Source organism: Myzus persicae, unplaced genomic scaffold, assembly GCF_001856785.1.
Source record: "Myzus persicae strain clone G006 unplaced genomic scaffold, MPER_G0061.0, whole genome shotgun sequence".
Classification (NCBI taxonomy): Eukaryota; Metazoa; Arthropoda; class Insecta; order Hemiptera; family Aphididae; genus Myzus; species Myzus persicae.
This window is the reverse complement of record NW_019103883.1, coordinates 180,821-208,071: the sequence shown is the minus strand read 5'-3', so window position 1 is coordinate 208,071 and position 27,251 is coordinate 180,821. Positions and strand designations below refer to the sequence as shown.

Below are 27,251 nucleotides of genomic sequence, written 5' to 3'. Positions count from 1 at the left end.
GTTAACACTTTTTGCAATACATACTAGCTACTGACTACTGAGACGTCAAGACAATAATAATATGACTTCACGGGTTAACAAAAATTATTACTATTCAGCATTCAGTATTCACCCTGTACATAATATTATAACTAGGGACTAGAGTAGAGGACTTGTAACATTTGCATATTTTTTTTACACAGTCACAAAAATAGCAGAGTCCGAAACAAATACGTTTCATGCTTCCACAAACATAGTTTTGAAATATTATTGTGCATATAAATGCATATTTTTTTCGGGGGCGGATTTTTGGATCATATTTCTTCCATTTGATTCTTTTAGATGCATATTTTGAATAATTTTATAAAATAACGTCGAATTTTCCAGATGCATATTTTTCCTAGAAACACGTCTCGAGAGTGGCCGATTAGATTGATTGTCGGGTTATTAATTTTAAATATAAACCGATAAGATAATATTGTTCAATGCACAAAATATTATCGATTCGGGGACACCTAGCTGTCGTCGACATCGGTCATCGGACATATTCCAGTAATCGCTGTGTTTCAGTTGACCGTCAACCATAAGTCCGAACTCGTTCTATTTACTATTTATTATACAAAATGCTTAAAGTTAAAGTGTCTTTATCTTCACAATTAAACAATCATGCGTCTGAATTCAGTCTTGAAGTGTTCTCAATAGACAGTAAAATACTTTATTGTAAAATGTGTGATATCAAGTGTAGAAGTTGCAAAAAAATGTAATGTTACACAACGTTTGACTACAGAAAAACATCTGAAATGAGTTGCCCAGAGAGAAAAAATTGTAAATATAAAAAAAATGTTTAATAGCATTTTCTAACTGATACCAAAAATCGTGCTTCAATAAAGATTTGTGTTCCGCGTTGTTATCGGCCAATATACCGTTGAATAAATTAAATAATGATTATAATTATAATTTAATTATTATACTTTAATAATTATACTTATAATTTGTAATATATAGGTATGAAAACATTAAACAAGCATTTATTTAGTAATAATATTTTGTTTATTTACATACACTTTTTTTAAAAATAGTTTTGCAAGTTTTTGATAGATAATTTCAAACTCAGCAGGTATGAATTGTTCCTAGAAGTAAAATTCTAAAATCTATCGATCATGATATATAGAAATATATCTATACATGAATAAAAATGAATCCCTATATTTCTCTCGGTCAAGCCATCACGCTTATCGCTTATCATTTAAAACATATCCATCTATGATATGAAATGGTTCGTTTATCATTTCTTAGTGTACATTTCACAGTCAATTTAATTGGAAAATTAATGAAAAAAAATTGCTCCATCTTGCAAATAATTTTTAAAATGTCCATTTCAGCTTCTGCAGAATACTGAACACAATTTTATCCCAAATGTATACTGTTTACAATTGCTGTGTTTATCATTGCGTTACTACAGATACCCAAATTTATGCCTGGAATTAATAAGTGTTTACCTGTATCTAATAATGTTATCATGAAAAACATTATAATATTTCTTTCATTATTTCGTAGGTAAGCTATATGGACGGTGCGTCGTTGCATACTATGAAATGTATAAGTAGTCATTTCCTAGATTGTTAATTTAGGTAGGTATACTTGAATAAAATGTAATGTTTTCAAGTGTTGTGCCTAGTACCCTCACGGTTGTCCAAATTTGTTTAGGTGAATATTAAGTAATATATAGTTGGTACTTAAATGTCCTAAATAAGTATACTTATTACTTACAATTAATACATTTAAAAAAGGCGGGCAAGTGGGTCACTTCTGTAATTTATGTATTAAGTTGGAATTCGATGATATAAAATCATTATATAAGCAAAACGATTCTGAGCAAAGACATACTGTCAACCTATACTTGGTAGTTGGTACTATAAGTATATTTGATGATATTTTTGCAATTAAAGTAATTCATATTACTGTTAGTAATACAGTTAATAGTACGTTGAATTGATTTTCGATAAAATCATGAAGTATTATCTGGAGACCGGTGAAGAAATCAGATCAAAATTGAGTGGCCCTATCGTGAATGATTCTATTCCATTCAATTTTGATGGTTATGATGATTATTAAAATCTATTATTCGAAGTTACAATTTATAGATATGGGTATCTCAAAGAAAAATCATTTAACTTAGGGTGACCATACTTCCTGTTTTATTCAGGATTCTCCTTTATTTCGGCTTTGTGTCCTCAGTCCTGTTGTCCTTGCATACTTCTCTTAGGACGCTTTTTGTCCCGTAATTTCAAGTCCATCTCATATTAATCACGTGTTTTGCCTTACTATTCATTTGTATATTATAATCGTAAAACCACATTTTAAAGATATGTTATGTATTGAATTTCATACATTCTTTTAGAACATCCTAAATTGTTAAACTTAAGGAGTTCTTCAGAAAAATATAAACATCAAATAGTGAAGAAATGTCAGAACAAACGTCATCAAAATGAATTAACAAGTTTTCTTAAAAAAGAAAAGTATACACGAATAAAGGATTTGAGGAAATTTTAAAAAGTATTAATTTAATTATGTTATTTTATGTTTTTCAAAATAATGTTTTTATGTGTTTAATTTTAATATTAATAGTTTAAAAATTATATTTTTTCATGATTAAAAATCAACAAAAAAAATGCAATAAATACTTATTAATTTAAAAATATTGGGGATAATGTTTTTGTGCTGTATTTTATTTTTTTAAGTATGGTCACCCTATTCTACCATATTAACCATTTAACCATTTTATATATTTGTATTTCTCTGTTATCTTGGCCTGGCAACCTAGGTCTATTTCTCAGGTAAAATCATGGATCTCTAAACGACCGAAAACCAAATGAAATTATTCATGTTATTTCCTGCTAATGAAGATACATAAAGCTGATATACTACAATTTTACTATTAAAAGTTAATAAATTACGAATATAATCATTTATGTATAAAGTAGGGCGTTTTTGTAACATTTACACGATACTTTATAATATGTATAAATACATCTATGTATTTGGATATCTTTACACATATTTTGAGAGCCACTTCAACTGCTGCAGTGTGCCTATACCTAAATGTATAAGACGTAGTTATGTGCTTGCTGCACTAATCGAATAATATTGTGAATGTATTACGTAACTCGACTTTCTCGATTCCTACTTATGTATTATTATAATAATGTACCTATATACTGGCTTTTATCATTATCACGATAAAAGTCGAAATCCCCGTGACCCGCACTCCACTCCCACCACTTCAAGCTCAAATATAATATTGTACAGTTTATATTATAATAAAGATACACATTACCCATGCGGCCATACGTCCTGTTATATAGGTACCTACAACCGCCTGAAGTGTACAACAATTTAGTCATCACTTGTACGTAGATAGCACTACGGCCATTCGTTTTTTATCGAGTGATAGTACCTACTTTCTATTTTTCTTTATTAGCGCTGAGGCGTTGAACATAACCATATATAATAGTATTATTGTAACTCTCGTTATAATACGTTATAGAACTTGATAAAAATTATATTTTTCAATACATATTATAAAAAGAGTCTATTCTCTACATTTCCGGAAGCCACGTTATGACGACGTATAAATTGACGTACTTCAACCTAACGGCTAGAGGAGAACAAATCCGATTCCTTTTATCGTATCTAAACGTCGATTTTGAAGACGTTCGATTCAAACCCGAACAATGGCCAGAGATAAAACCTAGTAAGTAATATTAATATAATAATATAGATAGCCGAGTTAACTGGAAGCCAAGCAAAACATTGTTAGGTTTTAAAACTTGGCAGAAAGTTTCATATTGGGGAGCCAAAAAAAATGTTATCCCTCTGGGGTATACAATATGTCCTATATATAGGACATATTATATATATTTATAGTATATATATATATAGTCTATACTCTTGGACTAATAAGTAAATACACAATATTGTATAAAATATAAATATAGGTATATTATGTAATTGGAATAGGTATAGTTTTACGGTATTTATAATGCTGGGCAATTGTTTTTAATTTGTTAGCAATGCCGTTCGGTAAAGTGCCGGTGTTAGAAATCGACGGAAAAACAGTTAATCAGTCCATAGCTATTAGTCGATATTTGGCGAAAAAAGCCGGCTTGGCTGGTAACGACGAATGGGAATCGCTATTGATCGACGTTGCAGTCGATAACATTTATGAGATAAGACAAGGTTAGTATAATATTATTATTACAATCATATTTTTAAATCAAAACAGTTTTATCATTTTAAAATCATTTATTATTTATTATTAACTGCACGCCGTACCTATCATAAATCATTAATACATATTAATTAACAGACTTACTATAGATATGTAATAGGTAACTTTTGTTCTTAACGATATTTAGTTTTTTATACATAATATAAAAATAATCACTAATTAGCTATATCATATATATTTCAGTATTATTAGACTATTATCAGACTGCAGTTCTTACTGTAACACAAGGTAATATTACACACCTGTATACGTATTATGTATACATTCTACAATACTAGACACACCGTACCATACCACAGTGTACCAGCTATAATATTCATACAACCTGCAACTAGAGCTGTAATTTATTTGAATGCATTCATAGATCTTAGGTCTCCACACTTTTTTCGCTAGGTATCTGCAATTTCAAATTTGTATTAAAAGAATTAAGTTTGATCAAAAATTGTTTTGCATTACTACGTAATACCTATATATATATATATAGTATAATATATTATAATTCTATTTAACATAGTTTAAAATATTGATTGAGCGTTTGAGTATTTACAAACTGTATTTTTGTTATTTTTACCTGTATTTTGAGATTTTTATAGAATATAATATTATATGAACGCTTATATTATATTTTTCAAATAATTATCATAGCAAAATCATCCTTAAATAAACAAGGAAGTATTTATAAAGTGCTTCTGGTTTTTTTTAGTCAGTGCATGTTGGAGTGAGGCTAGGTTAATAAAAAATATTTTCTGTGCTTCTGTGTATTTTGTAATTGGTAGTAAGGCTTCCATCCCAAATTTCGAGTGTTTATTCTAGGTTTATGGTGATAATTGATGAATAATAAGGAAGGAATTTTAAGCCATTAAAATATTAAATAAAAAACAAAGTGATTGGTAAGCCTTTGTCATACTAATAAGTTGATTCTAGTTATTTGGTGACGAATAAAGGCCGAATTAAATTTATAGTGTGACTTGTTTAATATATCATAAATCAAATTTGATTAAATATATCATTCTGAAATATATATTATGTATGTCCAGTACATAATTTTTTGAGATTTTGTGTGTTTTATGTGTTTGAGTGAACGAAATATTTTCTTTCTTTATTTTATAATATAAAAATGCTATAAATTACATTTATACGTAACGAGTTCGATATGAGTAGATAATCTGAGGTCTAAATTTGATGAGGTAGAACTGGTTTAAATGTGTGTTGTCTATTCTCATTAGGGTGATTATTATACGTCTTATCCGATTCTTTTTATAATTGCTATAATAATGGTTTTATATATTTGTATATATTTATAAGTGGTAGGTACTTTATTCCAATTTTTTTGAATTATTATTTTTTTCAAGTATAATTAATATTGTATTATTTTTTTAAAGAAATCATGAAGTATTATCACGAAAAAAATGAGGAAATCAAATCAAAATTACGTGGCCCTATCGTGAATGATTCAATTCCATTTTATTTTGATAAATTTGAAAAGATCGTTTCTGAAAACGGTGGTTACTTTGTAAATGGAAAGGTATGTACTATGCTACTATGTATATTGTATATAATATATACCTATCATATTAAGCATTCATATTTTAACCATCCCGACTCTTTGATTATTAATATTTATTATTCAACGTTATATTATTTTATAAGTAATTATCTATACGACTAGACCACAAATCAAGACTAGTAGTCCAGATTTCTCCGCCACAACATTTTTTTAAAGTAAAACAATTTTAGCTGCTAATATATGGTTTATTCAATATATTGTATTAAGAATAAATTTATATTTTCGTTAAAGCAGTAAAAGCGAAAATAAAAAGTTTTTATATTTTGAATGTGAAAATTATGAATGCCACAATATCTACATTAAAAAAATGTTGGACCTTCCACTCAAAATTTTTTTAGGTATTGAATTGCCTCAAATAAAAATTATTTTATCATATTTACCATTGAATCATTTAAATGAGAAATTAGGATATTAATAGTATAGCTATAATGCTATATAGATATTGTATTATTATTGTAGGTCCTATTAGTTAATTAGTAATTAAACCAATTATTGCAACAATAATTCACATTGAAATAATAGTTCCTACATAACCACATATTAAGTTTTAATACTGTTTTATGTTTCACAGTTATCTTGGCCTGATTTATATTTTGTGTCTATTTTGGATCACATAAAATCAGTAATCGATGTCGACCTGGTTGATGGCCGTCCACATCTCAAAGCTCTTAAACACAAAGTCTTGGAAATTCCTCAAATAAAATCATGGATTGCTAGACGACCGAAAAGTCAATGAAAATATCCGTAATATTATTTCCTGTAAACGAAGATACTTAGATGCATATAAATTGTATTAAAATCAAATTAATTAATTGTGAATACATTATTATGCGTATATTTTGGAAAATATAATACATAAATAAGTAATAATATTTACTGTAACAATAAGCAGCAAGATTTACAACAAATATTTGAATGTATTAAGTACATCATTCAAAAAAATTATTCACTAATTAATTTACAGTAAAATAGAGGGATTTTCAGTTGAAAACAGAAGTTTGTATCACCACTGGACACTCTTTAAGTAGTACAAAAAAATCAAGAATTTGAAAATATGGTCTGTAAGTATAATTAAAAATTCCAAAAATCAGAATTTGAATACATTTATTCTTCAAGAAAAAAAGGGAGGGCATGCTTGGTGAATCACCCTGAATACAAACATATATTTTTTTTTAAGTGAGTCAAATTTGAGGATCCAATCAATTGCTGACCCCGCCTGTAGTGTAACCTGACGCTGAACTAGCATATACTAACCTTTCAGAAATAAAGTTGAAGATCGTTGCATTGTACACCATACAAATTACAGACACAAAAAACGAACATCATTGTAAAATACTAAAATTAATACACTTGCTCAAAATCCAAAAGTATCAACTTTTAAATGAGCAGTGACAAAAATACTCACATAATCAAATTTCAAGATACACATTTATGAAAACAATATGTTATAAAAACAAATGTAGTAGGTACCTAACAATATTAAATAAAACACAATTTAGAGACTTATAAAATATAGTATATTGAAATTATTAATTTTAAATTCTTATTTGGTTATACTTTTCTATGATTATTTTAGGTTTTATCGCAGTTTACCCAGTGCTTATTTTAAATTATTTATGTTTCCATAAAATACCTATTGGCCTGGAAAATTACTAATAATTAATAAGTAAAGAATTGTAATTAGTAATAACTAATGAGTAATGATATTAAAATGATGATAATATATAGATGCGTGAATGAGTGTGTGCGTATATGTGTATTGGAATACAGCGCCATCTATTTAAGTATATTATGTATTTTTAATGGATTTTCAGTGTGTTACCAATAAAAATATTTTAGTCTCAGGAAAATAACATAATGGGTTCACATTTGTACGAAATTCATACAGAAAAAAAATATTCAATATAAATATATAAATTCTACAACTGCTCCGTAATAAGATTTATAATTTAAATTTAGGTGGGTACCTACTACCTAGGTATAATAGTAGGCAAGTTGCGGTTATACATAAAGACATAATAAGGTAGGAACCTATGACTACCGCGGAGACAATTATTACTTTTTTTTTCCGTGTATATTACAATAGTTATAGTATAGCTACTGTCGTAGCCCGTAGGTATATTGACATGTTGTTGACAGTCTACAATATTATTTTAATATAAATTTGTAGTAAAGATGTAGAAAATAGAAATATATTTTAGGGATTTGATATTTGCTGACAATTAAATAATATATCCATGTAGGGCCAATGGAGCGAAAAGCGCTGAAACAACATTATTTATATTTTTTACTACCTACCTAATTACCTAACATTGCCACTCGGTGCAACAGCGTATAAGTGTGACGGTCGTACGCGAGTGAATAAGCTATATATATTTTTTTATTTTATGTTTGATTTTAAACCAACTTAAGTGTTTTTGAACAAAAACTGTATTGGAATTTTTTTAAATTTTTTGAAGTTCAACCTTTACGAACTTACACCACCGTTGTAATAATATAGTTATGGTGATAAGGACATACTAAGGTAGGTATAATAATTAATAGTACCTCAACATAAGTTAACAGAGTTGATTAAATTAAATTTTAGTTTTTAGTCAATTAGCTTAGTCCTTACAGTGTACTAGAGTAAAGCGTAAATATTAGAACCTGAGCTAAGAAGGAAATCGGAATGTATATAGCTCGAGAATACAGATTATGATCAAAATAATTCAAAATATTATTAACGTAAAGAAATAGAAAAAATCAACTATATTATATTATGCTTCGACAAAAAAATAGTAGGTATAAAACGTAAAATTTAAACAAATTAACCATCCTACATAGTGTAACAATGGTGTACACAATAATTATTATTAACAATAAAAAGGAAGTTGAAAACAAATTTATACCTACGAATTAATTTAAGCCCGTTATAAATATAAATTTCGGCAATTCTTACTCAGCTACAATAACCGAACAAACTTAGCATAGAATAATATTATTCTGAGCATAATATAAATATTTTTTCATTATCAAATAATGTAGCTACTGTGTTAGTCAATGTTTCACGAAGTCAAAAAGAATCACATTAAAATTTTAATTAAATTTAAAAGTGTATAAGACAATAATGAGAATTAATAGATGAAGAAAAAAATATTAGGGAATTAGCTTACTTTCCAAATAATGACCAATAGTTTTTTAATATAACAAAAAAAAAATGTTATGAAAACCTACTTACAATAACATTGAAAAATACTAAAACACTTTTTCATTAAAAATAAAATAACCACATTAGCTTACCTATAGAAATTACGCTGGATTAGATAAAAATAAATGGGATGTTTACAATAAAGATTATAATAATATGTTCATTACCAGAAAAAAAAAAATACACAGATTGAATTCTATCATAAAAAAATTCTCTGACAACAATTTTAATAATATCAAATCAACAATCCCATAGGTACCTACTCAAATTTTTGCCAAGATTGCAAATATTTATCTACATACCGAAACGAATTAGACGAATGCGAGAACACATAATCGTTTTGGAGTGAAAGTGGGAATGATTTTAAGATTTAAGTTTTAAAGATTTTAGAGTAATACTTTTAGTAATATCATTTTAAATTAATAAGTTATTATTTTGCTTAATGTATTATTGAAAAAAAAACACATTCATTTCATATTCAATAGTTCACTGGATCCTATCTAAAAACAAAATATTTTCTCTTTTTTTCTTTTTTTGTCTTTTGTACATATTAGGTATATTATAATACCAATCAACAATAGAAATTAACATAATTTACATTATACTTAAAAATTTTTTTTTGATATTTAACTGTGCTTAAAATATGTCGTGAAAAATCTTTTCATGCTTATAATTTTGTAGCATAATATAATATATTACACATTTATAACCAAGCTTTCAATAATATTATAACGTTATGATTATATTGTTATATTTGACAAAAAATAAAGTAAAATAAAAATGAAATTTGTAAACATTATTATAGAGGAAAGCACTAAACAAAAATAATTAAAAACCACAAAACAAAACATAACGATTAACAAATTATATAATATATTTTAAAACAAAAAATAACGTAAAACGAAATTATTTAAAATCATCCATTCATTTAAAAGATATTAATATATTGATTTCGTAGAAATATTTATTTATTTTGTCTTCCCAAACAATCTAAGAATTTATTATTTATTCTATACCTAGACCATTTCCATACGACCATGCCATATAGCTTATTATATAGTATAGTTTTTAATGCGAAAGTAGTACCCATACCGTTGTCGGTTCAAACACATCAAAAATGAAAAAAAGTTATCATTTTTCAATTTAATTGGTAATTGTATTGCCAAAAGCGAATACCTTTTAAATTAATAATTATTATTATTGAGTGCGCTCTGATAATTGGGCTGTAGAAGTAAAGACTTTATTGTGTTCCAACTGTTCATAATTATAAATCATAATCGACATAATCGTATAAATACATAATACATTCTGTACCAACTTCTTTAATACTTGAGAAGTTACATAAAATATCTGGGTGTTATAAGTAGGTAAATAACAATTAAATAATAATAAAATAATACATTTTAATTTGCATTTTTCTGCTAACTTGCAAATTATGTTGAAAAAAACTAAGTACCTAATAAATTACTTATTAGATTATTAGAAAATGTTGGCCATTGAGTAAAATAACGTTCACAATTTTAAATCTATTATAACGATACAAGTAACAATTTTTTTTGTTTGTAAAAAGTGTATAACTATTTAACATTAATGCACATTATGTTTACATATTATGGTGTATTTCTTGTAAATGTTTAATAATCATTCATTTTCTTCCAGTTTCTATGCAATTAAATAAAAAAATATACATAAATAAAAATGTAATTTAGCTCAAAATTAGCCGATCACTACAGGGAAATCAGCAAAAACTACTGGAAGTTTGGAAACATAATCAAAATATTATATTTATAGGTAAAAAGCATAACCTAAAATATCGTTGTATTACTAGTACATAGTATACAGGATGTTTCTGAAGTGTGTGAGGTAATTAATATACGCATACTCACTGTGATGCCACAAAGAAGATTTTTTTGGAATTTTTTTCTAACTTCAAAATCTGGATTTTTTAAAGTTATTTTTAGAATAATATTATCTTGAATGTAAAAATAAACACTCTAGTCGTATTTTTTGCAAAATTTTCATACAAATCGAGATATCGCATTATTTTTGCGCTTGTCGCGCGTTTTTCGTGCCCGAATCACCAACTAAAAAAAAAGTCGTGTGACACATCGATTTGTATGAGAATACTGCAAGATAACCAGTGGTGATAATTATTTGTTGTCATTGATAATACAGGATTAATTAACACTCTTTTTTACATTGTCGACTAATAAAAAATATGAAATAATAACAAAATTAGGGTTAACAGAGTTTTACACGATCAAATTTACTAGCACACATTTGTGTCATACCTTTATTAAATAACTTTTAACTTTATAAAGTTATATTAGTTAGACATAAAAGGAACTACCTATTTGTGTGTTTATACTGAAATTCCAGTTTTTGGATATCATAGTACCTAACATAATTATTTTGACTCGATAAGATAAACATTTTATTTTATACTATTATTATTATTTACGTTCTGCCCATAACCTAGCTGCAAGATTTCCATTTCCATCAGCCAAACCTAGGCACAATTAATAAACAAATAAATAGTTTATTTCTTATAACATGTCGGTTACGACAACTTAAAATAGTTACACGGGTATGTTTTGTGATAAAGTAAAATACCTAGAGTTTTTAATAAAATAAATCACCAATAGGTGATATTAGTTAAATACATTAATTAAATTAACTAGTACTTACCCAACTTAAAAACCATGTCTGCATATTCAATGTGTGTGTACCTTGCGCAAAAATCAAAATTTAAATTAAAAACTTTAATTCTTAAAAATAAATATTAATATTTTAAATGTCGTCCAATTAAAAGTATTTGACTAAGCTCTAATCAGACCAACTAATGTTCATCATGTACTCCGTAAGGAGTACGGTCAATTCAATATTAACGATAAAAGTATAATATAAGGTTCACTAATAAATATTAATAATAGTATAAAATAAAATGTTTATTTTATCGAATTGAAATAATTATGTTAGGTACTATGATATCCAAAAACTGGAATTTGATCGTTTAAAACTCTGTTAACCCTAATTTTGTTATTATTTCATATTGTTTATTAGTCGACAATGTAAAACAATGTGTTAATTAATCGTGTATTATCAATGACAACAAGTAATTATCACCACTGGTTATCTTACAGTATTCTCATACAAATCGATGTGTCGCACGACTTTTTTTTTAGTTGGTTATTCGAGCGCGAAAAACGCGCGACAAGCGCAAAAATGATGCGATATCTCGATTCGTATGAGAATTTTGCAAAAAATACGACTAGAGTGTTTATTTATACATTCGAGATAATATTCTAAAAATAACTTTAAAAAACCCAGATTTTGAAGTTAGAAAAAAATTCCAAAAAAATCTTCATTTTGGCATCACAGTGAGTATGCGTATACTAATTACCTCACACACTTAAGAAACACCCTGTATAATATTATAGAAAATTGTAAATATTATAAAATATTTATAATTATTTAAAATGTATATTAAATATATGTATATATCTGTATAATTGGTACCTGCATAAGTATAATAGCAACATAATATAATGTATCAGGAATTCAGGAATCATAATTCAATTTTAAAGACAAATGTTACTAAAATATTTTACAAAAAAAGAATCTATTTTCAGCATATTATTATGCAATAAAGGTTATGGTCGATTATTCAGAGACAAGTTGCGAATTTAATATTTTTGAAATAAGCAAAAAGCATTGAATGAACCACACTAAAAATAAACAACAAATTAATATGTATGTAAAAACATGAAGAAGAAATTAAGTATTACTAAGAGAAATTTGGGAAGCTAATAAAAAATAAAAATTACAAAATCAATTTGAAGAAAAAAAAGATTCTATAATACCTGAGTTTGTAAAAAAAAAGAATATATGACATCGGCATTTACATAATAACTGAATAATAAACAAACCGCAGAATGTCAAAAGAAGAACGAATTACATATACTGCTACTATTTTGTAAAAATAAAAATATTAAATTTCAATCCTAGAATAATCTCAAAGAAGATTTTTTTTAAGCAAATTACAATAAGTATCTTAAATTGTTAACATAGCAAAGGGAATGAGATTTGTAATTATTTGAATTTTTCAATTTGTTTCAAATATTTGATTTATTTACTTAAGTTAAAATATTGTCGCATATATCAAAATTATGTAAGCATAAGTACATAATACAAATAATTAATTAATTATGATTAAATTCGTATGCAAGTATATATAGGTATATTGTTATAGTCAACGACGCAAATAGGCTAAGACAACAATTTGTAAAGTAAAGGGTACAATGAGTTATGAATAAATTTAAATTGTATTAAACATAGAAAGAAGAAATCCAAATGTATAATATTTTTATTATTTATTAGCTTTAAAAATAAGGGTATTTTTAAGAAAAAATACAACAAAGACTGATGTATATTGTACAGTCGTCAATATTATTTTAATATACAATTAATGTAGTATTGATATTATTTAGTTATATATATATTAGAAATTGAAATAATATGTCGTCAGGCTAACGAAGCAAAATGCGCTGAGACAACATCATACATTTTGTCATTTTGTACTATTTAACACCGCAGACATTGGAATAGACGGCTCCGGGATTTTAACACGTGTAATAGCATAATTATTTTACACTTACCTTTACACATACCTATTATACACCTATGTGACCATATTATAATATATTTGAGTAAGAAAATTGTATAATAATAAATCGTTAAAAATGTCTTTTATTTTAAACATTGTAATAATAACTTATGACTTATAAGTCATAATTAATCTTGTATAAACAGTTTTCAACCTATGTTTTCCAAAACTATTTTACTTTACAATTATCTAGGTATCCACTGTGAATACCTACGTAGTATTAAAATAATATAATATAAAAGTTGCCGTCAGAGTTTGATAACTGAAAAATACCTAGTATTGAATACTGGATTTTGAAATCTTAAGTACGAACTTATATTTTAAAATTTTTTATACCTAATAGTGTAAATAATTTGAATTTATATAATTACATAATTGTTTGTTGAAAATCTTTTGATTTTTTGAGAAAAGATCGAATTCTAACATTTCATTTAAATTAAATTAACTTATAGACAGGTAAGTATACAAGACAATAATGTGCCAATGAATTCAACTTTTTTTCCCTAGTAATGCGTACGGCATTCAAATTATTATTTTATTCCATAGAACAAATTACAAACTTTTACTTGCCTGTCTTTTTTATTTTACTTATGTAAATCTAGAGTGCTAAATTTGTTTCGAAAAAATCTAATCTGACCTATTCTATTTATTACCAACCATTGACCTGATTTATCATATACATATATATTATATACATTAGACACAGTTACATATACCCACAAATAAAATAACCGTATTGAGATTGTGTAATTACTAATTATTAATTCTTGATGAACAAAATCAAATCTTTACCTAGAACAACCTGTACTTTGTTGTTAGCATAATGAAATGCCTAGATTTCGGATAAAAATATATATTTTTAATGTTTTATTTTGGTATCATTTTTGAATGATGATCCTATAAGATTCATAAAGGTTTAGCTAACAAATAACGGTTTGTCATAAAGTTAAAAATAAACAGACGCTCTATTTTATTCTGTCTAATTTATAAATTCTACTTTAAAAAGAAATAATTCCATTATTTTCATATACATATTCTGTCGTACAGACGTGCAGTATGTTATTATTATCAACGTATTTATCTACACCGCTATCGGTTATTAAAAAAATAAATTGCAGACAATTGCTTATTATTTGTAATAATGAATAGGTACATATAAAATACGTTTAGTGGGGTAGAATATATAGATATTGACGTATTGTCTATAATCTATAATATTGTATTCTTTTATACGAAATGTATAATATTAAACATAATGATAAAAAAAATATTAATTATAGTGAGTAAATAGTAAATAATATAATTATAATAATAATTTTGTTATTGTACAATAGCTAAACATTTTAATATAGGAAGACGACATTAATGATTGATTTAATGTAACAACTTTAGTTAGTACATAACACTTACATGATTACTTAACTTTCACGAAAAAGTTGCGTCCGAGTTGTAAACAGTTACATTTTAAAGATAGGTAGGTACGTACTCCAATATTATATACGCGATAAACCGTTACAAGTTACAAACTTACAAATGTAGAATAATCCAAGATATGTAAATTTGATACAAGTAAAATAACTGTAATATCCCTACGGATTAGACCATTGTTTAGAGTACCTACTCGAGTGCGACAGAGTGCCTTTAATGGTATAATGAGTGGTATTACAGTAGAACAAAAATATTATAAATAATTGTTGAATACATTTGTTGGATACTTGGATGCCAATTATTAGTAGGTAAGTACAATGCCTATAAATCGTTCATAGCCGCAATCGTTATTTTCAAGAATTGACATTAGGCTACACGACACACGTACCCACATCCGCCGGGCGCTCTAGGCCCGCTGCTCGAGCAGTTGTAGTCGAGCCTTGAGCGCTCGACGTAGTTGACGAATGACGATGATAACGAACCCCGGCGGCGGCAGAACCGTGCGTAACAGGCAACGATCAGCCGTGTGGTAGCACTGCGGTCGCGAACCAACGACCGCTTCGCGTCGCCGTCGTCGTCGCCGCCGCCGCCGTCATCGGCAGGTGGCGCGTCGTAAGCAGTAAGCCTGTGCGTAGTGTGCTCAATGGCCGCCGCGATCGTTCACCCGCCGCAATAGCCATCGCCGCCCGACGATACGCTCGCTCGAGCCGTTCTCTGTTTTCCGACGTCACCGATCCGCCGTTAGATACGCAAATCTCTCGACCGCTGTCCGTTTCTCGCGGCCCACGAACTTCGGTCAGCAACGACCATTGACAAGCACACGAATCGGACACGGCCTGTCGCCCCACGACTTACGCACCGGGACGCCCAGCACTATCTCGTGGTAAGCTTTCGATGCGGGCCGACCGGTCGTTCTGCTGCTTGTTTACTGCAGCCGTCGCATTCTGTTCGACTAATATAATAATAATAACACCACTAAAACGTCGTAGCCGTCGTTAGTTTTTACGCGCGCCGCTCTGTATGCTCAGGAATACGACAGCGGCGGCGGCGGCGGCGGCGACGTGCCGATAACGGCAGTGGCGTCGAAGCTCGACAATAATAACAATAACAATAACAATAGTTTTACCTGTCTGCGTACCCTGGCGGCTTCTTTGACGGCCGCTGACGAGACGACGAGCGGAGACGATGGCGGTTTCGACGTACCGGCCGGAGTGACCGTTGTCTTAGCTCGTCGTCTCGACCACCGATGACCTATACTTACTCATCGTTATTGTGTTTTACAGATCGCCACTGAGCTCTGGACAACTTCAGACGACCAGGCATACGATTCACTTCCAGACAGACTTTTTGACCGACAAGCTTTGTAACGTCCTGCTGTTGAAGGTAAGTCATCGTACTTATCATTGTGTACATAAGACTTCCCACCGCCTACCTACCTCTCTATTGATTGATGAAAAATGTTGTTTGCCAATACTTTGTGTTCACGCTAGGAGGAACCACTAAATTTTTCAGTTCGATGATCTTGGACTGAAATAGGGTTTTTGCTGAATGACAAATAGTACTTAAATACACATTTTTAGATAAATTTCAAATTTTTAACACTTGATACCCACATAAGCGATACAACTTACTTTTTTTTAAATGGTAAATTTTTTTTACATATCCGGATAGAGTATTTTTTTCTAAACAATTTATGTAAAAAAAGTTTTTTTCTAATCACAAATTCGGCATTTGAAATTAACGATGAGATTTAATATTTACGAGTAATTAGTTTTTGATGAAATTTAAAACTAAATTCAACTTATTGTTACTTATTACTAGTTATTAGTATCCAATATTGTTAAATACCCGTTTGCGCGTATCGAAAGTGTTAAAAATTTGAAATTATTCTAAAAATGTGTATTTAAGTACTATCTGTCATTCAGCAAAAACCCCATTTCAGTTCAAGATCATCGAACTGAAATATGTAGTGGTACCTCTTAAGCTGGCCACACACTACGGTTTTATTTGTACGTGTACGGTGTACGGTGTAGTTCGCACATTTTTTGTTCGTACACCGATGAACGACACACACTATCCATTTTGTATCTTTGTACGGTGTTCGAACAACACGGACCGTTTTTTTGACGAATGAATCGGCATCAAAATGGGCCCACACCTTCGGTTTTGTTCATTTTAAACACCGAACACGGACAAAAAATCAAACTCCTCAGTTTTTATTCCGTTTCCGTGTACGGTGTTTTTCATCCGTTTTATTGCCCATACATTTTCGGTGTACCTTGTTCGAACTACACCGTACACCGAAGACGGACAAATAAAACCGTAGTGTGTGGCTAGCTTTAGCGTGAACACATTGTACATATTTTCAATTATTTTAATAATCACTTGATATAGGTAGATAGGTATCTACAATTTCTGTAGGTGTAGGTCTTGTGTGTTATATAATATACCTTGGTACATCATACGGGTAAAAAGAACAAAATAGGCCACTGGTTGGTAGGATAATCGTTTCAATTTCCCTAATTATCTTTGTAACCAGATTTTCAACAGCTTAAAAAGTACATTTTATTTAATATTTTCTTATTTACTTGCCTAATTTCATTAATTTAAATCCATATATGACACAGGAATATGTGTTTGATCAAAGTGTAGATATCAATTGCCAAAATATAAATATAAATGTTGAATTTCTTTATTTGGTCATGTCAAATATCTATAATATCTATGTCTAATGTCTATAATATAAACTATCTAGTTTAAAACTACTTGAGTTTAAGAAAGCAAATGATTAGAATGACCATTGCCATGAATAATATTTTTGATTTGTAATTAAATGTATGCTCAAGTATACATAAATAAAAAACAAATTATTTACTCATTTGCATGAATATTCTGGTTTGAATCTATTTCGACAATTTTTTTTTATTTACCTACCTACCTATTAATACAACTTTTATATTATTAAATTCTGTTGTACAATTTATTAAAATATAGGTCAGATAATATGCAGTGTACTCTCGATTATCCATTAGCCGACTAACCTGCGAATTATCCGCCGTCTTCTGCAGAATCTTCTACATACCTACAAGAATTTAAAAAAATATATGTACATACATATATTTACATTATAGATCATTAACGGTTTAATTGAGTGATAATTTGTGATTATTCGATAATGACGTAAAATACAATACTCTTGTTTAGTATTAATACATATCACAGCTTTAGATATGATATACTACATATACATATGTATGTACTTATTATGTTATGTTCCTTAAATACTAGACCCTCAAATGTACATTGTATGTTCATCATTATCGGTTTTATTGGGTTGTGATAGTCGATTACGCGATAATGTACATTGCATTGTATTACTTTGCGGATTATCCGCAAAATTTGTTTATCTGTGGATGTCCTGCCACCCTATTTCACGGATAATCGAGAGTACACTGTAAATCTAAAACATTATTATGTTATCCCTGTAAGACCTAGTCTTTAAAAGTATTATTAAAATGTTTGTACTTACAAAATTGATTCTAATAAATAATATTTAATTTTTAGATTGTTCGTTAGCAACTATGTCGGTTCCTAGCCAATTGAAAATTGACAACTGGGGTAATTTCTTTATGCAGCGCCTCAACAACTTGGCCAAAAAAGATGAATATTGCGACTATACCATTCGTTCAGTGGCAAATGAATCTTTCAAAGTTCACAGAGTTGTCTTAAATACGTGTTCAGACTATTTTGTGTCCCACCCAAGTACTGACAAAATTATGACAATGCCTGTACATCTAGACTTTGATGCAGTTAAGAGTGTTATCATGTTTATGTATACCGGACAACTTCATTTCACTGAAGACAATCGTATGAGTTTAATTGAAGTAGCTGATATGTTACAAGTTACTGTTTTACTTAAGCTTCTGGAGTCACAGAATGGAGTAAACAAAATAACTCCTAAGTATCACTCTCCACAAGCTTCGACGTCAAGAACTCATTCAGCAATTGCACTAAATCAATATAGGCCTGCAAAGAAACCAATCTCTCAAACCAATACAACCGTTAGATCACCACCAGAACATACACCCGCATCTACTTTTATTAATACAATGAAAGTAAAAGATGTTTTGAGTGAGAATAAACCAATGCGGTTTGAATGTGATGCTGATGATGTACCTGAGTTTATAGAACAAACTTTTGAATTACCCAAGTACGATAGCGCACCTTTAATTAAACAAGAAAATAGTGAGAGTGCAAAGGCCATGCTGAAAAGAGCTTCTAATGGAGAATTGATTGATAAGAGCATGGACAAGGGTCATAAAACTCAAGTCATTAAATGTGAGGCTCAAAATATATTATCACCAGCGGGCAAGAAATTGAAAATTGTCAGTGATACGGATCCAGAGAACACCAATAGCAAAGTAGTGCAAGAAATTTTAAAGAAATATCCACATTTATTGCAAAGTAAAGGTAACATTAAATTGAAAATTATGTCTAGTACTAACCAAAGCCAGTTTGAAAGCATAATTATCAACACTCCTAATTCAGTCGAGAAAATATTACCAGTCGGAAGCGGTGTTAAAAAACCAATTACCACTCACAAAGTCAAGCCGGATATTATGAACATAAATGGGCCTTGGTCCTGTAATCTTTGTGGAACTGAGACCAATCCATTGAAGTTAGAGTCTTATTTAATATATAGGAGACATTTGGTAGAAAAACATAATGAAAAAGAAGACACTAGAGTTTGTGAACACTGTGGACACTTTTCTGTACGCAAGAGCTTACAAATACATCACATGTTCACAAAACACAAAATTCAACCGCCTGCTGATTTCAAGTTTCCTCAATGTGACGATTGTGGGTTTGTTGCTACAACCGAAGTTCATCTAAAACGACATAAGAGTTTGGAGAAATGTGGCATTAAACCACAAACAAAAACAGAGTATGGAAATTATACATGTGCTGAGTGTGATAGGACTTTCCGTTCAAGTTTGATGCTTAAAGGGCATTTGAGAAATTTCCATAAAGTTGATGACATTATCCCTTCAACTTCATCAACCAAAGAGCTATTGATTTCTGTTATTGATAATATACCACCTGGGTCCAAAGTTTTAGCTGAAAATAATATTATAAATGAAACAGACGATCTAGGAAAAGGCGAAGAAGTCATCTACAGTGAAGAAACTACAGAAGTAGAAACTGTGACACTGGAAGATGCTGAACGAGTACTTGAAGAAAATGATGATGATTGTAAATCGACTGTACCAGTTGACCTCACAGAGGAGTGGGATGATTTTGATGATGTGGATACAAACAAAAATGAAGAGTCAGACAAAGAAGATAACAGAGATGCTAAACCTTGTAGGATAGAATTGGAGTGAGTCAAAAATAAAATTTTATCATTCAAATCTTCAGAATATTGTTGTACTGTAATAAAATGTAGTATTTGTTATCATCCAATACCATTTTTGTAATATGTATTATATATTTGTACATCTCTTTTAGTTAATGAAAAAAACCACGACTGGATATAAATTGGTACTAAAGATTTAAAAAAATTAACAATTATTTATTTATATATTGTACCTAAATAACTATTATTTACCATTTAGTGCTTAATATTAGATTAAAAATATTAATTTGTCAGATACCTTTATAGTGGATGGTAGGTACCTATAGTATTTTTAGTCAGTGATTATAATATTAGGAATTTTGAATATTGTAAAACAATTTATTCGATACCATACTACCATTAAACATTATATGTATACTTTGTATTTGTGTAATACATTACATATAATAATGCAATGGACATAGCTTTTGTGAATTGCTATGGCACAGTATTAAATTCATCTTTAATAAATTGTAAATTTAAACGTATCAAAAAATGTGATATTTTTGTATTTATAATAAGTGTTGCTTGCCTATATTATTATATTAATTTAGGTTATTATACAATAAATATAGTTGTAAATCAAAAAGTTAAAAGAAAACAAAGAAATATTTTAATACCATACACATTATAACTTTTGACAACTATAAAGAAAAAAAATGACAACAAATAATGATTTATTTTTCTTAAAGATATCTATGTACATAATGTTAAATAAACTATTACACATTATATTATCTTAAATAAAATAAATATATTTAATTAAATATTTTGGTTAACAGAGTTTATGAAATGTGACGTTAGTTAATTTCTTGATCACCGTCTAGTTAAGTCTATATTTCAAAATTGTTTTTTTTTATCTAGTCAAATTATTATTAAATACCCAAGTAACAACTAGATTTTAAATAACAATTTAATATTTCTCAAGTACTTGTTTAGTCATGTATTTTATAATATGTATTTTTTTTTCATACAAGAATTGTTAATTTTCCTTTAATAAAACATTGGTCAAACCATAAAAATTTATTTTAGTTAATTAGTACTATAATGGTGTATAGTACAACATGAATTAGTTGAATGCTTAATATTGTATTGTATGACATTAGATAGTTTTAGTGAATGCATTGTTTTAAATTTTTTAATACCAATCATATTTATTGTACACATTAGATGAAAACCTGATGGTACTTGGCGTATAGTAAATATTATAATTAATAATTAAATATATCTTCTGTAGCTATTATACGCCTATTTTATGACTATAGGCCAGGAGTGCTCGACCAGTTTCTTTTAGACCTAAGAGGAATATTGGTTGATCATATTGAAAATTAATTATACCAATATCGGTTAATCACATGCATAATCTTAAAAATGTATACGCTTTGTACTCAAGTAAAGTATTTATCAGTGAAGACAAACACAACATTTTCAGATGGAGAAATAATAAAAGAAGAAAATTATTATACAATTTATTGTTGTGCTGCTTTGAATAATATGAATATTATATACTTAAATAAATTGGGGTCGATCACCAGATACTTAGCATTTTTAATGAAGGCTATTTGTTGGAATAGGTTCGTCAACCCCTGTTAGCTGTTATAGACATCATAAACTTGTAACGTATACTAATACAACAGCACACAATTATAATGTAAGCCCTTTATTAAGCTACTGTTTTGTCTTGCAGTGTTTCAAAAAATCACAACAAAAGTATGAATAGTATTTTATTCTGACCATTTAACGGAGTGTGAACATTTTACCAATGAGACGGTTTTTTTTACTACAAATGGGTCGGCTCCAACATCCTTAATACATTCATACATGTACAAGGTAAAAAAGTACGAAATATGTTCAACATAATCCATTTTAAAATGCATTGTTCAAGTATTTAAAAAAAAATTACTATATTCTGTATATAATAAATATTGATACTTAATGTTGCAGTTAATGCAATCAGGGCCGGCGTTACACAATTTTGTCGGGGGGGTAAGATCAAGTATTGCCGACTCAAAATTTCTAAAAAAAAAATATGTGAAGTATAAAAATGCCTGGTTTTTCTGTGTTAAGGCGAAGTAAAATAGTTAAAACAAAAACAAAATATAGAACTAAAACATTTTAAACCGTTTTATGCATAGTTAATGATATGTCGACGGACTTAACATTGTACAATGTACAAAAACAAATAGTTATATATTATAGTATTATAATACGGGTCCTTACTCTTTAGCCGACAATATCAGTCGGCAGTATTTAGATTTCTAAATCGGTAAATTCTCAACTGCCGACTGCCGGGACCCGTTCCTATATTCAATATATATATATTTTTTTCAAAAAGTATAATTTCCAACGGACAACGGCTCCCTGAAATTGCTGAAAAACTGATGATTACAAAAAAATTCAACAGGGGGGGTGTGACGACCCACCTTACCACCATTGCCGCCGGCCCTGAATGCAATTAAATAAATCTTAACAAACAATAAATTAAACATTGAAATAATTATATAACTCGCTGTTATTCAGACAACCGTACGGAATACGGTGTACGAAATAATTTTTTTAAAGTTATTTATATTATATGTCCTAAAGGTAAATATTAGGTAACATCTTCAATATTAAAACTACCTGTCAGTGCAGTAGCTGGGGGGGGGGGGTGCTGGGGTGAAGTTTCCTTTGAAATTTTTCTATGATTAATTGTGTCATATAAAGTAACTGGTGATAAGTATTCTGGTTCTACAAAAACTTAATGGGAAAAAAATGAAGTGCGCCCCTCCCCCCCACCCCAACAACAATTTGTCTGTCAATTGTAATTTTTCGTTTCTATTGATCGGCAATCTGATTTTACAAGCAAATGATTATTCGAGGAATTATTCTGTTTAAAAATCGGTTACGGTGCAAGTTTATCAAGGTTGAAGTTCTTGGTTTGATTATTATTTCGCTGACACGTCGAAAATGCTTAATTCAAAAACTTAAACACTCGTAAAAATCCTCTTCGGTCGAAAGGCGGTTATACCTATATAGATAGCTTTGGAGCACTGAATGGGTTATCATATACCTATATATAATAGAAGAGGAACGCTGAACTCTCTTTCTTGAAAGCGCTTTAAGAAATTACAAAATTATACCGAACGGTAAACTATAGCTTAACGCAAACCGGATTTGTATCTAAATATATTGATTTAGTATTTATTTTTTTTCTCGAAACAGGGAGTAAACATATTGTTTTTATCAATTACTTATAAGAAAACAAGTATGACTACCTTTACGGATGTACCTGCCTAATTTTTAATTATATAATATTATATGCTTGTGGCTTATGATTTATGAATATTATTAATTTAGAATTCTTTTAAAATGTCCATCGTCGTGTTAAAATCAAAGCGCAAATAATGAAATGACGAAGAAAAATATAAAATGTTGGATGTAGGAATGAATATTGCTTAACACGACGAAATCAGTATTTTTTAGTTAACGACTTTCAGACATTTTATTTTCGACACGAGAAGCTTAAATAATTAAATAATTAAATGCTTTACCGTCAAATCAAAAGACCTAAAAGAATGCAAAATGTAATGGATTGCTCCCTATAAGAGTCTCGAGTCCACTTCCCCTCTCGATATCGTGTCTCAATTCGATTTAAATAATAATAATATGTAACAAAGAAAAAAACAATAGTAAATGTACCTACCTGCGTATTGGCTATTATTATTGTTCCCCGATGTCGATTACGTAGTAATCATCATTACGCATAGTGTGGTTATAATAAGCAATAAGCGCAGTGTAAATAGACCATTAATATAATTTAATATTTATTAAAATTGTCCGACCGATATATATGTATTCTATCTAGGTGCTGATTACTGACCACGGTACTTGCGGTTAGCAAGTCGTCGTGAGACTGAGGTCGCACGGACAGACGACGGATGATGAAATACGTACGATCTATAATCTATATACCTAATATTTTATTACATATTACATTTCCGCATAAAACAAAACAATAATACCTATTATGATGTCGGATTATTATTTTTTTAATTGGACTTTTTACTGTAGTTTTTTTTCGTGTCACGCGTGTGGTCGCCATCTATAGTATAGGTATTATTATTATTATTTGCCTGCTCGAGGCCTTAACAGCATTATTCTAATAATAATTTTATACCTATTGAAATGTACTTCATTTTCCTTCAAAATTTTTAATTCCGAGCTGAGAGATGAATGAATTGGTTTTACAATGAAGTGTTTTTGGTTTTTTGCATGTCCAATATTCGCCTTTCGAAGCAGTTAAAATGCTTTAAATCTTCAATTATATGAAGGCGGTTAGGTAAGGTGGATCTAGTTGTTGGTACTTTTGGAGGGTCAAAAGTAATTTTTGTCACATCATTATTATTTAAAATTCAAAAATATTAACCATAGAAAGTTAAAACATTTCACTATGTGTACTATAGTATAATATGTTGTTTTAATTCATATAAAGAATATAACATTTTTTTATATGTAATTTCGCAGTGAATATCCTGAGAATAATTTTATAAAAATATGAAAATCTGTTCTCAACCACCTCATTGTATCGTACTTCAGTTATCGGGTGCAGTGACAATCTACCTACTCAATGACGAGGTACACTGGATATTTTACAGTATACCTACTTTACCAGTTTTTTGGTATTAATTGTTATTACTGTAGGTAATATTATTTATTATATACCAAATCGTTCTGATGATACACATACGTACTTTAAACATTTGTTTCAAAAACTTTTATGACTTTTTTCAAATTTATTTCCGATTATCCACAGTTGGTTTGATATCGTTTCCATCGTACACAATATAATCTATCACAACAGTAAGCAAAATGACGTTTGTAAGGAAGGGGCTAAAAGCAATTTATAAAAGTATTTTCCCGCTATACAAGGGCGGCAGCACGTGTGACATTTGCATAGCGGTATTGCTATTGAAAAAAATCAAATGAATTCTGTACAAAAAGGTTCGAATATTAAAACGATGGAAAATTACTCGAAAAAATATGTAAACAACTATATACCAATCGTTTCCAAAATCAAATTGAACTTTCTTGAGCTGTAAATGGCACATAATATAGTACCAAACATTCTTGCTCAAACAAAAGTATTGATATAAAAATATATCCCAGTTATTAAATTATATTGAATCCGGTATAATATCGTGACTTTTCGAAGACGTCGCCAATTCATATATTCATTTTCAGTTATTTTTTAAAAATAGGTACCTATATATGTATTTTATACTAAAATAAATTATTATAATGTACTTAACTGCCAAGTGCACCAAATTACATGTAATTTAGTGAATATAGTGGCGAATTTCGGTAATTGAAATCATCAATAAATCTTTTCTATAATACTTAATAATCATCTATAAGAAAGCAATAATTAACTAAAGAATTAGATACATGCGATTTTCAAGTGAAAAAAGGAAAACGATTTGAATTCACAACTTAGTAAAATTCTATATCGAATATAATATCATGTGTCTGAACTATTAATAGGTGAACTAGTAGGCACTTATATATGAGTATTCACTATATATTTTATTATATACATACTAAATACCGTAGGATAGGACCTACCTAACTAGTAAAATAAATATTATATACCTACCTCATAGGTACTTGATGGATAAAAATATCTGTGATAGTGTGATGTACTGATATATGTCATCGATGTCGGTTCAAAAAAAAAGAAAAGTGATAGATATAAGAATTAGCGTGAAGAAGAACAGAGGAAAAACAGACAAAAAAAGATAAATATTTAAAACTTGAAACTTTATCGATAGCGCCATTTATTTCTAATAATAGTTTGGAAAATAAAGTTAGACTAACTACTTTTTACCCTCATTTAAGAAAATGATACATAACTATTCAGGAGGTGCAACTAGTCCCCACTGCCTATAGGAACTATATTATATTATCTATGAGATTTATAAATAAATAATGTATTTAACTTTTAAGTAAAAAATTAATTTAAATAAGTGGCTATAGTTTTTTTTTTTATTAAAATAGAAAAAATTTAAAATCTGTAACATAGGAACAATAAGCAAATTGGATAATAAAATAATATTAACATCACATGACTAGTATGAGGAGGGAGGCTGTCCAGTGACAGTACCCTCAGGAGGAATTTAGGTTAGGGGCTTAATAAATCCCTGCACCAGCGTCTTTTTAACCGACGAGGAGGATTTTCAGGCAAGTTTACTCTACCTTGAATGGCAATAAGTGGGTTGGCATAAGAGGCTAGTTTTGAGTGGAATTTATTATAGTTGTTACGGTGAAAGATGTAAACGTGGTAAAAGACGTCATTCCCCGGTAAATGACATCATTTACCTAAAAATTGGTAAATGTTGTAAATGCAGACATTCCCCGGTTATTGTCGTCAATCACCAGTTTAGTTGGAGAATGATGTTCAATACTTTTATGTCGGTGTGAACGAACAGCGATAAGCGTGTAGGTGCCAAATAAGCTTCGTTAGTTAAAAATATCATGACGGAAGTAGATAGATAAACGAAAATCCCAACAAGCAATAACGTCGATAACCCGAGTAATAATATGAGATAATCTATTAGTTTATTAGTTAGTATCTACGGGAATATTATAGCGAGTTGTATATGCGACGAGTGTGTGTTTTATAATATTATTTGTAAAAATTTGTGTCACCAGTGAACAAAGTGTAATAAGAGTTAGATTCAATTATAGTGTTAGTTTTAT

At 29.1% G+C, this 27,251-nt stretch overlaps 2 protein-coding genes across 2 annotated transcripts; both read left to right on the top strand.

Annotated features, from left to right (window-relative positions):
- The first annotated feature begins 3,330 nt into the window (after window positions 1–3,330).
- Window positions 3,331–6,684, top strand: LOC111035858 (glutathione S-transferase-like). The gene is made up of 4 exons (XM_022317654.1): window positions 3,331–3,733; window positions 4,051–4,218; window positions 5,653–5,795; window positions 6,409–6,684. Exons 1-4 carry the CDS (start codon window positions 3,601–3,603, stop codon window positions 6,571–6,573), a joined length of 609 nt encoding a protein of 202 aa, XP_022173346.1. The 5' UTR covers window positions 3,331–3,600; the 3' UTR covers window positions 6,574–6,684.
- Window positions 6,685–15,726: 9,042 nt separating this feature from the next.
- On the top strand, window positions 15,727–20,933 carry LOC111035853 (centrosome-associated zinc finger protein CP190). The gene is made up of 3 exons (XM_022317646.1): window positions 15,727–16,001; window positions 16,402–16,501; window positions 18,683–20,933. Exon 3 carries the CDS (start codon window positions 18,700–18,702, stop codon window positions 20,500–20,502), a length of 1,803 nt encoding a protein of 600 aa, XP_022173338.1. The 5' UTR covers window positions 15,727–16,001; window positions 16,402–16,501; window positions 18,683–18,699; the 3' UTR covers window positions 20,503–20,933.
- Window positions 20,934–27,251: the final 6,318 nt, after the last annotated feature.